At 40.6% G+C, this 12,974-nt stretch overlaps 1 protein-coding gene across 3 annotated transcripts in view; it reads right to left on the minus strand.

The window, feature by feature from the left end:
- The window catches only part of LOC144213367 (receptor-type tyrosine-protein phosphatase zeta-like), a 48,915-nt gene extending 38,186 nt beyond the window's left edge, over positions 1 to 10,729 (minus strand). For all 3 annotated transcript variants that reach the window (XM_077741813.1, XM_077741804.1, XM_077741798.1), the window contains exon 1: positions 10,480 to 10,729. In XM_077741813.1, the coding sequence (XP_077597939.1) occupies positions 10,480 to 10,540 (61 nt within the window). In that variant the 5' untranslated portion in view covers positions 10,541 to 10,729. The remainder of the gene's footprint in view (positions 1 to 10,479) is intronic.
- Positions 10,730 to 12,974: the final 2,245 nt, after the last annotated feature.

Here is a 12,974-nt window from a genome sequence, read left to right on the forward strand (position 1 = left end):
TTGGTTCTGGTCAAAAGAAAGTGGATTTACTCGACTTAACCCACACCCATATTGGCAGCACTAATGTCATGTAAAACCACAAATCATTGAATGTGGACACATGGAAGAACCGAGAGGAAAATACTCAGTCAGCGACTCGGTCTCTAGCATGAGATACTTAACACGGAGCTTGACATGTTTCATCATGTCATGTCATTTCCTCAGGGCAGGAATGAATCATCTTTGTTGCCAAAAATTTGACAGTTATACAAAAGGGAACAGAAGCAGGCAAAATGTAGCTTGACAAAAGTACCAATTAAAAATGATCACTTCCATCACTGATTATACTATTTATTCTTTAAGTCTGTTTGGAAAAAATGCTACTTGATATAACATCTTGGAATCTTGTAAAGATGATGGTTTTATAGAATAACAAGAAGTAGCAACTGACCAGAATAAAAGGAATATTAAAACTTACCTAATGAACTGAATAAATGTGAAATTTACATCAATCACAAATAATCACATGAAATTACTTTTACTGTGTAGCTACCATTTTGCAAAATAAACCAATGGCTGAACAATTAAACAAAAAGGAAGACACTGGTGCAGGATTTGTAAAATTGTATCTTGAAGATTGGAATTTCAGAACCAACAAAACATTTTTGTCTGTTTTCTTGTCGAGAATTCAAAAGGCTATTCTGGGGAAAATGTGGAGCATCCAATGCCCAGATTTTACCCCAAAAAGTCTGGAAAAAAATCTCTGTCACAGTAACTCAGGACTCAATTGCTACTTGACATCGAGTCCTTGGTCCTTACTCCCACGTCTGACATGAACACACATCAGTACATGCTAACATACAAACTCTGCTGGCATATAATAGTTTCCTGCTTTAGCAGATCAATACTTCACCTGTAAACAATTCTGACTAGATCGTTTGCAACATCTCCCGGAGCCAAAACCGGTCCACCATGCAAACATGCGCTTGCCCGTGATTCACCGCTGCTGCTTTTATACACAGAGCGAGACCTCCGACGGCAAATCAAAGCGACTCATCGCGTGGCTGCTAGGCATTCAAAAGACTACTCCAAGAGTGTAAAAATCCAGCGCCGCCGTAAAGCTGCCACACATCGATCAAACACCCTCGTCTCTTGTCTATAAATGGACATGAACAAGACCAGCACTGCAGCCACCCTAAAAAGGAGGCCCTGAGGTAGATTTCATCAGGAATTTCTTCTTTCAACAGGAAAAGAAAAAACTATAGGGATCAACACACTCTTGGTGAAGTTTGTAGAAGTTAGTCATCTTCATTGAACATATGTAAAGTAGCTACTGTATGCATGTCCGGTTGAAGTCAAATACAGTCGTTCAAAGTGTTCGAATGTTTACATGCAAACCGTAATATCACCAACCAAGTGTCGGTCCTATGATTGACAGTCGGCAAGGACAGTACAAGCATTTTTTTCCATTCTTTTGAAATCCTTAAAAATGTACTCATTTTCGTATGTTCTTTCAAATTATCATGCTACTAACAACAAACCAAAAATGTATTCATTTTTACTTTAAGTTTCCATCACCCGGACTATTTCCAGTGAATGGTGAAATTCTGCATCCTGCAATATTTACCAGAAAATGTTCGGCCAACTCTGTGTGACCTGAAGCTGAAGAACACTTGAAGAGTCACAATTTTGTTTGACTGTGCGTATGTTAGCATTTTAACAGCGGATGGCTTCAATTTCAAGCTATCCGGATAGTTTATCGTGTGACCTGAGTGTTTATGTTGTCAAGTAGAACTTGAGGAGTTGAACGGTTGCTCCATGTGAACCAGACCCAAACAAATGAGGGTAGCATTTCTACCTGCTGACATGGCCGCTGTCCCTTACCGGAACACTCACAATGTTAACAAGTGAGATGTTTGGATTTCAACGAGAAAAAAACATGACAAGCTTCAGTGAAAACATCTGGTGTACACAGTCAAAAAAGAAATAGGTTTCAAAGACTTTTCATTCATTCATTAATTTTCCATATCACTTATCCTCACAGGGTTTGCAGGGGGTCCTGGAGGCTATCCCAGGTGGAGGACACCCTGAATTGGTGGCCAACCAATCGCAGGTCCGGGCGACCAAACGTCCGGCGACCAAGCGTCCGGCCACCAAGCGTCCGGCGACCAAGCGTCCGGCGACCAAACGTCCGGCCAAAATTTCCAGCCAAGATCTAGGGGCCTTGTAGGGTGTTCAATAAGCCTATCCTACATGTTTTTGGGATGCGGGGGGAAACCGCAGTGCCCGGGGAGAACATGCACACTCCACACATTGGGATTGAGGCCTTGATCTCAGAACTATGAAGTCAACGTACAAACCACTTCTCCACTGGGCTACCATCAAACTGTGAAAATAGGTGTGAATTAACACTAGTTACTGTCCATCACAGCCCTGTCACAAATAAAAGAGGAGAACAATCCTGATAATTGTTTTTACTGCATTAGTTACAATGTTCCATTCATTTTATTTATATATTTTTTACTTCGCGGTTCAATTGTTCAACTACTGCTATTCTTTTTCGTTACTTGTTTCTGGCTGCAGCGGAATCTACCGTGCCTCTCATTAACACGCCATCATTAAGTTAGGGTGCCTTGGGGAATCACGACTATTTAAAGGCACGACCTAATTCAAATGAACAGTGGCGGAGCAAATTATGGATCTGTCACTTTGTCCTTTATCTAACCTTGACACGCTTCTGTTCCCTCACCAAGTGAGCCCACTGATAGAGGTTTAAATTTGAAAGATGATCTAAGATAACATCTCCCAAGCTATATATCATTACTTATTCATTCACGTTCAACACCGCTTGTTCTTGTCAAAGTTTCAAGGTGCTGGAGCCTATCCCAGCTCCACCCAAACCGGTCGCCAGTCAGTCGTAGCTCTATATCATTATGCAGTATAAAACGCTTTTTTCCGCATGTGGCTTTCGTGAGGGGGAAAATATTTACTTGCAATGAAAAATAATTTGTGTTATCATATTCTGAAATACAGTCAACTCAGTTTGTGCAGGGCCAAATGCTTGTTCCAAGAAATAAAATAAAAAAACTGTCAGCAAACACATTTTGGACATGGCAAAAAAAGGGAAAAAAACAGAGAGGAGGGCAAGTGAGGTTCAAATTACAAATTGCATGGTTAAACTGAGTTTCATGTAAATTAGGACCAGATTTTAAATTGAGTGTAGATCTTTTTGAGATTGTGCTATAATGTGTTTGATTTTAGATTTCGAGGTTTACATGGACACTTATTCACTGTTCATTAGTTTTAGACGGCATTTTAAGAAATCCTTTTTTTTATTTCATGAATACCACATTTTACAATATGCATTCATTTTCCGAACTGCTCATCCTCACATGGGTCGCGGGGTTAGTTGGAGCCCATCACAAAAGATACTTTAGAAAATATAGACAAAGTTACAAATAACCAGGTTTACTATTTGCCAAATATAAAAAAAATTGGACCATGTCTCAAAAGAAAATTCATATTAATGATGATTTATTTTATTCATTATTTTCAAGCCTATTTAATTTCCTTTCCATGGAACACACATAATCCTGTTTTTCTTTTTTAAGAAAGTACTCCACATTTTCATCTTCACCAAATCATTTCCCATCTGAAAATACTAAACATTTTCCACATGTGGGAGTAATCAGTGTGAGCGACTAGTGCCAGATGTACGTGTCACTTTGTACCCACTGGAAATTTGATGGCTGCAATTTGGTTTAAGCACTTTCACTGACATCTCATTTCCCGGCATGCTTTGCTAGACATTAAATGACCTTCCCCAAATGTGGAAGACTCCAAATGGTCCCAAAGTAGAATTAAATAACTCAAACCATTTTTGCAGGCAAACTCTGGCCTTGATACTACTATCAGTATCAAAATGTGGATTTAATCCTTTTTATTTTAGGTTTTTTTTATTGATATACACATGAAATGGAGAAAAATTAATGACATATTTGAGGGGAAATCATCTCAAGATACTCGAAAAAGAACAGACTGCTTAATTGTTACCAGCTAATGTCAGGACATAAACAAACAATGTGTTGACAGGTCGTAAGCCAGTTGAAAGATCAATGGCATGGTCGCCAGTCAATGTTAGAGGACACATTAGGATTTCCTAACATGCCAAATCATTTTTGTTCAACTGCTGGTGTTATCCCTCCTTCTGCTATAAAAACGTTGTGACCCCGACATCGTCATCATTGAACGCTCACCACAGGTTTACGCTCCTTTTTTTCACACCCAAAGCAGTTTAAGCTCCTTCTGGGGGTCGCTTACAAAAGGAGGCGATCCGCATAAGAGGATCAGAGGGACGGCTCGAGTGTAAAATGTTGCGTCAGGTCCCGAACCTTTTGTGTGGCCTTGCATCTGCCTCAAGCGCCTCCACTCGCCGCACAGCCTTTCTTTTTTTCATACCCCCTTTTTTTTGCCCCGGGAGTCGTTCAATTCAGCCTTTAGAGCATCACAGGCCCCTCGTATTGAGGAGCAACCACTCACTCAAGAGGAAGAAAAGTGGATGACAACGCCAATGACTCTCCACCAGCTTCTCAATGGGGGTTTTACTTGTTCTCTGTGGCAATGAGGCACCCCTACGCATCCCACGCGACCTCAACTCACCTCACCCTAAGTTCGAGCGCACACGTTTCAAGAATTTTTATCCCGGAGAGAGATATTTCGAGGTAGCTGCCCCATTATCATAGCATTAATTGAGCAGAACTAACATGGAGAACGTGGAATTCCATTGGAATTTAAATGTTGCCCTTTTTCAAGGGAGAAAAGTTAACATATTGACATCTCACCCCCAAAAAAGCAATGAAGTCTTATAGAAGGGTTTGAAACCTTGTGATCCATGCAGAGGAGACACTTTTACAAGGAACCCTGAATTAAACCTGAAAACCAAGTCTAACACGAGTTAGAAAAGTAATCTTGACAATGCATTTTAAAAGAATAAATGCGATTTACTATAGATAAAGTCACATCATGATGTGTTTAAGTTAACTATTAAAAAATTATATTGCCTGGATTAAGGAGTTTAGTTTGTTCAGTGGCCACACTAAAAAGCATAGGAAAGGAAAACAAAAGTCCCATTGGAGTAAGTTTTGGGGGGTAGTTTTTTAAATATATTAGATACAAGTAACAAATATTTCATGCTAAATTAATAGAAAATGAGAAAAACAGACAAAATTGGCAACAGTGGAGGTTTTTGTTTATGACTAGACGCTAAAAAACAGAACAAGATCTTTTGTTAGTAAGAGGGAAAATATCAAAGGCATCCAAGTCACACTTGGGTATAGCCAAACTATGAAAAAAGTTGACTTATAGTCTTGAAAATACGGTAATGTGTTTTTAAAGAAACCAGAACTTGCATTCAAGATATAAAAACATAATTTTATTTCTGTTTGACCCGATCTTAGACCATTTTTTCCTCTTATACATCAGTTAGGGTTACAATTTTATTTCTAATTGCTTAATTCCAGAAAATTAAAAGAGGCCTTGAAGTGGTTGAAGGAAAACTAAGTCAAAGATTTTGAGTGATCATCTCATAGCCTTTATGTCAATTCTATCTAAACTGGACAGAACTGAAAAGCAATTTAAACAAGCAAATGTTGCTCAACTAAACCAGTTCCTGACAACAATTGTGAGACATTTCCAGAATGATAAGATAATGCATTTTAAAGATCATGGAATCAAATACTAACAAAATATGTTATTGTCCGACAAACGGCGAACTACATGGAAAAATTATTTGCTCATCATTCCAGTAACGACTTTTGGTAAGACACCTCTGTAATCACTTTTTGCAAAGCTTCTTTTTTTGTGGCGGAACTTTTGAGAATCCTTCAGCCTACCCCCCATCCTTAACCCAACATTAATTATAGTATCTCCTCAGGATTTGGAGGGTGAGAAAGGTGGCAGGCTGCCAGAAGTACACCAGCAAAAGACAAGATGCTTGGCCAACCAAAAAGCTCTCAACAGCTCTCATCGCTCACTGGGGGTACAAATGAGGATTAAAAACATGAAGGGGGGTAAGCACTGGGGTGGGGAGGGGAATTTCCAAGTTGGGAAAATGTGGGACATCCCGATAGAGAAAGGAAAGAATACGAGAGTTTAAGAGGAACTGCAAGAAAAGAACCAAAAGAGAATAAATGATGAAGGACTCAAAGATTTGTGCTCACAAACATTTGCTTGGGAAAAACATTGCTGTGATGATAAATGTAATTCTTCCTAATTTTGTCCAGTAGCACCAACAACACTCTAAATTGTCCTTACTATGAGTGGGAGTGAGAATGGTTCATTTCTGTGTGCCCTGTGATTAGCTGGGAACTAATTCAGGGTGTCCCCTGCCTAGCTCCCAAAATTGGCTGGGATAGGATACAGCGCCCCCGTGACCCTTATGAGGATAAGCACTTTTCTTATTGCAGTAATTTGAAGGACTGATTGAGATATAGCCAGGTCATATTTGTAAGCTCTGCTTTAGTGGGTGTATTCTATGTATGTTGTCAAAATGAAAAATGTATTGTATTTTTTGTGTATAGGGAACCCGTTCATAGTCCTATTGATTCCGCTTAAGCCTTGGTATATTCAACTTGTCTTTTACAGTACTCGCCACAGGGCGCAGTAGAAATGAGAAAACATTTAGCAAACAATTTCATCTCATCTCATTTTCTGAACCGGCAGAGTCAGCAAAAATTTCAAAATATCATTAAATACAAAGACATGGAAAGAGAAGAGAACATTCAGCCTCACTCACTTTCATGATTGCATATTAATGAACTAATGATCATTTTGCAATCCAAATACTTTTTCATTGCCTCATTTGTTCAGCAGATTTCATAATTACTTTAGTGTTGCTTTCTGGTGAAGAAGAGAAAAGTTATCTAAACGGAAGCTGCTAGTCAGAAATAGATGTAATTGTTAACATAGATGAATACATTTGTGACGTGTCAAGGTCTCTAACCAAATAAGCTTCTCCACCTCCTCCCAATTCATGTGATCGCCAACACATGAATTTTTTTCTCCTTGTGACGGCGTCTACAGGACAAATGGCGGGTTCGTCATGCTTAAATGCTTAAATGACCCCCACACTCACTGGTGCACCCCCACCCGTGAAACTCACCCTTTTCTATGAGCCCCCCTGAAGGACACTCAGTCTGCTACTGTTACTAAACAAATCTCCACTGTGACAGCATCATTCAGGTCTGCTGAGACGATGGCGGGACGGACAGCGGGATAAACACATAATGGGATGGTAAGGACGATCAGGACAGACGGTGGGGCAGAGTGTAGGAGAGACAATTGGACTGCCTGATGAATAGACTAAGGCCGATAACTTTATGGACGGGGAGAGGGACAGCAGGGCAGTGGTTGTACAGTTAATGGGAAAGACTGGTTCTGTAAATGATGGACTGGACTAAAGATACTGGAACGGTCAGCTAGATAAATAGGACACATAATGGGAACAAAAACAGGACTGAAAACAGGCTGTACACTGAAGCCACAAAGGGTAAGAATGAAGGGACAGATTATGATATAACCAATAGGATGGCAGCATTGATAGCGGGTGGCTCGTCAGGACCAACACCGTGAAGTTAGGTTGGACCACAAACTGGACGCAGACCGTTATTTTTTCCTCGCAGTTTGCAAGCAATGCCATTGAACAACCAATCGTCCATTTTGCAATGCGTTACACACAGTACAAATTACACAAAACACAAACACTTGGACAGTGTATTTGGTTATTTTTTGGTGTGTGTGTGTATATATACTGTTGTATTTCCTCCAATTTCCCAAATACGGGATGAAATAAAGTTCGAATCTAATCTAATCTAATTAATGCACCACAAATAGAACTGTATAATCGCTATTACAATGGAAGCGCAAAATTTGGCAAACACCACCAAAATATGTTGGGAGAAAATGATAATTTAGTCAAATTCCCAATGGATTACAGCTATCCACCAGTTTAGATTTAGAAAAAACCATTTTCTGACTGCGCATAACAACATTCAAACAGAAAAATATTGTGCCACTGATTAAGTTAATCGCACTGACAAATGTTTTAGTTATTTTTGGATTCCATTAAAAAAACCTGAAATTTCAGCTTTATTTTCATTTGGGAATGATTAATTGATCGTCCAATGCATTTAAAAAATATATATTCCTTCTTTCTTCATTATTTCCATTGTATTTTTGTCACGTTGGTATATACATACACAAAGTATAACTGTATACTGACTACTAAGAATATGAGTGGGGAATAATGAATTACTCTGAATGAGGTTTCAAGTTTTTGAGTGAAACTATCTTGATCACCATTAAAAAAAATTGCACCGAAGGAGATTAGGGAGTAAAGAATGAAGCAATGATTCTGCAAATCCAAACCCGACGGCTGAATCTCCAGAGCCAAAGTGGCTGCTGGCCTTCCAACAAAAGCGTCTTCACATCTCCACACTCTTGTTGCCAAGTTCTGGGCTAATCTTTGGAGAAAGGGATCCAGACCCAATGTTCCTCCTTCCTGGGTGCTTCTACTCCACTTCATAGTAAACAACGACATGCTCGTTAAAACGTGAATATTCATGAGCGTATTCAGACATGCAAGTTCCGCTAGGAAGCTCAATAACAGAGCTGGGAAAAGTAGAGAGATTTTTTTCAAATTATTATTTTCTTTGTTTCTAAAATACTGCCAAACTATCACAAAACAACACAAATCTAAGATTATTTCAAGATCAACATTGAAACATTTAAAACATTATTTATAATTGCATGAAATGAGCACAAAGATTGCCGCCGCCTGGCGGTGGATAAGCACAGTCAACTACAACACTGTCAATAGCCTGGTAAATTTCAAGCAAATTGTACGTATTTAATGCGGCACGAGGGCTTAGCACATCTGGAATCCGGGTCATGTACACCTGTGTGGAGTTTGCATGTTCTCCCAGGGTCTGCGTGGGTTTCCTCCGGGTACTCCGGCTTCCTCCCACATTCCAAAAACATGCATGGTAGGTAGGCCTATTGGAGACTCTAAATTGCACTTAACTATGAATGTGAGCAGAGATGGTTGTTTGTCTCCTTGTGCCCTGCGATTGGCTGACCACCAATTCAGGGTGTCCCTGTCTATAGCCCAAAGTCAGCTGGGATAGGCTCCAGCACCAACCCTAGTGAGGATAAAGTGGTTCAGAAAATGAGATGAGAAATGAGACATGTAATGAATGTAATATGGAAAATCTAAAAAAAATTACTACTTTCTTGAGAAAACCGGGCATCAGGTTGCCAATTGCGGGGCGCCATAAGAAAGGACAAATAATAATATTCACTCATCTATTCATTTTCTGTACTGCTGATCCTCACAAGGGGCCCGGGTAGTACTGGGGCCTATCCCAGCCAACTATGGGCACCAGGCTGGGAACAGGAAGGTGCAGAGCTGCAACCGAGAACCACCAGGCTGCCCACTTCATGTCACAAAGCAATTATTTTTCTCATACTAATCGGGGGCACACTATAGAGCGATTAGCATGTCCGCATTACAGTTCTGAGATCAAGGGTTCAAGCCTGGGTTATATTATTCCTGTGTGGAGTTTTCAGGTCTTTAACTCATTTTATATCCAAACAATCTAAATCACAGCTTTTGTCTAACCATCAACAATCAGGTGAATAATAATTTCTAAGGTTATTTGCCAATTTTCTTTGTGGACATCATGTACTTACTTGTTTATTTTCCTTTTGACAAATGACCTGTGACTTGTCATATCAGAAAAGGGCTTACCATAACCTAACATTTAAAATTCAACTGTCACATGTCCTTTTGAAAACTTACTCACACACTATATATACTGTATCTGCTGTGTACAAGTATATACATATTTCTGACTGCAAGAAAGTCACAAGAACTTGCAGAACTACTTTTAAAAGCATACTAAAACAACTTCATATATAACCCAGTGTATCAAAATCATCTACCTTTCACAAACTAGCCCACTTTAAGTACGATTTATACCGGAAAATTAAACTGTTATGAATTAACATTTCAAAAACTCCCCCAATCTTTTAAAACTTGTGGTTTTATTTGAAATGTGACATTCAGTTTGCAGCTGAACCACAAAATTGCAAACAAGTTGAAGCACAGGCACTGTCAGAAAGGACCAGAAGCATAGTTTTTTTTTTACTTTTAAAAATGTAAATGGCACCACATATACATGCACTAGAGCAACACTCATATTTTGGAGCAAAAGCATCTAAAATTAGATCCAAACTACCTTGGCATTGTTGTACATTATGAATAATGTTCTTATTTTCCTTCTTCCTTTGTTTCAATTTGAAAGTCGTTCTTTGTTTTAATTATCTCTATTTTTTTTATAATGCCCAAGTGTTGGATGTTGCATTTGTTTCTCCAACACTTTCAATAAAGTTGAATAAACACTTGATTAGTTGTGAATGCCTAAAATGTTGTTCGGTTCTGACCTTGCTGGAGCGTCAATAAGATGTGTAATACGCCTCGCAGCGTCACGCTGTTCACATCCATGTCCGTCCGTCGGACTCGAACAGGATTCCGAGTACAGCGGTGCAGCACGCGAGCGTCCGTCGATCAAGCCTTCCTCACAGCACATCCATAACGCTCGGATCCTCCGAGCTTCCTAGTGGGGCGTCCTCAAGAAAGTCCAACGAGTTGTAGTGTTTTTCTCGTTCTCCGAGGACTCAGACAACCTTTTGGCTTCTCTCTTATTCTCTTCTTTTTTTGTCAATGAGCGGCGAGGCGGGGACGTGCCAGCTTGCGTGCAACGCCCCCACCCTACCACTCCCCCATTGAACACATACTTACACACAACTAACTATACGTTGATTTTTTTTAATATATTATTGTTTGCTATAATCTTTTTCTCTGTACCAGGGGTGTCCAAGTCCATTCCCCGAGAACCTCTATCTAGTCTGTTTTTCATATCTCCCTCTTCTACCACACCTGAATCCAATTATCAACTCATCAGCAAGCTGTCCAGAAGCTTGATGCCGACCCAGATTATTCTATTCAGTTGTGTTGATGGATGGAGATATGGAAAACGGTCCAGATAAGGGCTCTCGAGGACCGGACTTGGCCACCCCTGAGATAGGGGGTCTGGAGGACCGGACTTGGCCACCCCTGAGATAGGGGGTCTGGAGGACCGGACTTGGCCCCGCATGCTCGATATATTATAATTCAGGGCGGCCCGGTGGGTCAGTGGTTAGCGTCTCAGGCTCACATTGGGGGATCTGTGTTCAAATCCAGGTCACTCCACCTGTGTGGAGTTTGGATGTTCTCCCCAGACCTGCGTGGGTTTTCTCTGGGTACTAGTTTCCTCCCACATTCTAAAAACAGGCATGGTAGTCTGATTGGACACACTCTAAATTGCCCCTAGGTATGAGTGAGTGTGAATGGGTGTTTATCTCTTTGTGCCCTGCGATTGGCTGGCCACCAATTCTGGGTATCCCCCACCTCTGGCCCGAAGTTAGCTGGGATAGGCTCCAGCATCCCCCAGGACCCTAGTGAGGATAAAGCAGTACAGAAAATGAATGAAGGAAATTTGATTGAACAATGATTGGGCAACCCCTTAGACCTGGCAAGGAATGTGAGTGCAACCTGTCAATCAAAGGAAAGTCAAGCGATGTTCACTCGGTTGGAAGTCATCCGCATTAGAACGCATATTTACAAGGAAAATGTAGCAGATGTGTGTGTGGTAGTCACTGAGTGTGCCTGTGTTTTGTGTGCATGTGTAGTAAGAGTGTGCATTAATGCTCATGTGAGCTTTGACCCCTATAATGTGACTGCGCCCTCCGAATGAGATGGGACTAAAACAGCAGCAGTGACCCAGAAATCATAATTCACTCAACTCCCGCTGTGTGCGTAAGCGCGTGTGCATATTTAATCTGGTAATTAACAAAATGTTTTTTTCTCCAGATATTTCTTTTATGTTTCTGTATATTTTTTAGATTATTCTATTTTTGTATAATTTATCTCTCCTCATGTCCTGAACCGCTTTATCCTCACTAGGGTTGCTGGAGCCCATCCCATGCACTCACACACCCATACCAAGTGGCAAATTAGTGTCCAATCAGCCTACCGCACAAGTCTTTGGAATGTGGGAGTAAACCGGAGTACCCAGAGGAAACCCATGCAGGCCAAAGGAGAACATGCAAACTCCACAAAGATCGTTTTACGATCTGGGACGGAGGACCCCAAAGCAGGCAAAAGCAGCAAGTCCGGATGTCAAATTCTTATTGGAAACATCTAAGAGGCGGGCAGAGGCACAAAAGGAAGCAGAGTAGGTGAATCGTTAGTTGTGGGAGGAAGGTCAATAACCATAGGGTATGTCGTGGAGTCCAGAGCGAAGATAACAATGCAGTCATGTGGTCATGTTCTTGTTGGCTTTAAATATTCCTCACTCACTGGCTGATGAATCACACCTGGAAGTGTTTGAGTGATTAGGGACTAGGCCTGTGATTGGGTGGCAGGCACAACCAGCCACCAATCATATTCCGGCCCTGACAGATGGACATGAGCTGGACTTGAACCCAGAACTCCAGACCTGTGAGGCCGACACACTTTAGAAAGTCTTGGTTTAACTGTCTTATAGCATGTAGCATATAGAGTAATACATATTAGATCATTCATTCATTTTCTGTACCGTTTATGCTCACAAGGGTCGTGGGGGCCATTCACATTCATACCTCTGGGCAATTTGGTGTGTCCAACTAGACTACCATGCATCATTTTGGGATATGAGAAGAAACCAGAATACCCAGAAAAAACCCATGCAGACCCCAGGAGAACATACATCTCCACACAAGAAGGCTGTAACCCACCAGGGATTTAACCCTTCAATATCAAGCATTCTTCCACCGGTCTGCCTATATTTAATCAAGATTTTATTTATATATTGTGCATGCAGTGACAAATTTATGAATGAAATTACTGATTTATTTCT

The sequence above is a fragment of the Stigmatopora nigra genome, chromosome 2 (genome assembly GCF_051989575.1).
Source record: "Stigmatopora nigra isolate UIUO_SnigA chromosome 2, RoL_Snig_1.1, whole genome shotgun sequence".
NCBI lineage: Eukaryota > Metazoa > Chordata > Actinopteri > Syngnathiformes > Syngnathidae > Stigmatopora > Stigmatopora nigra.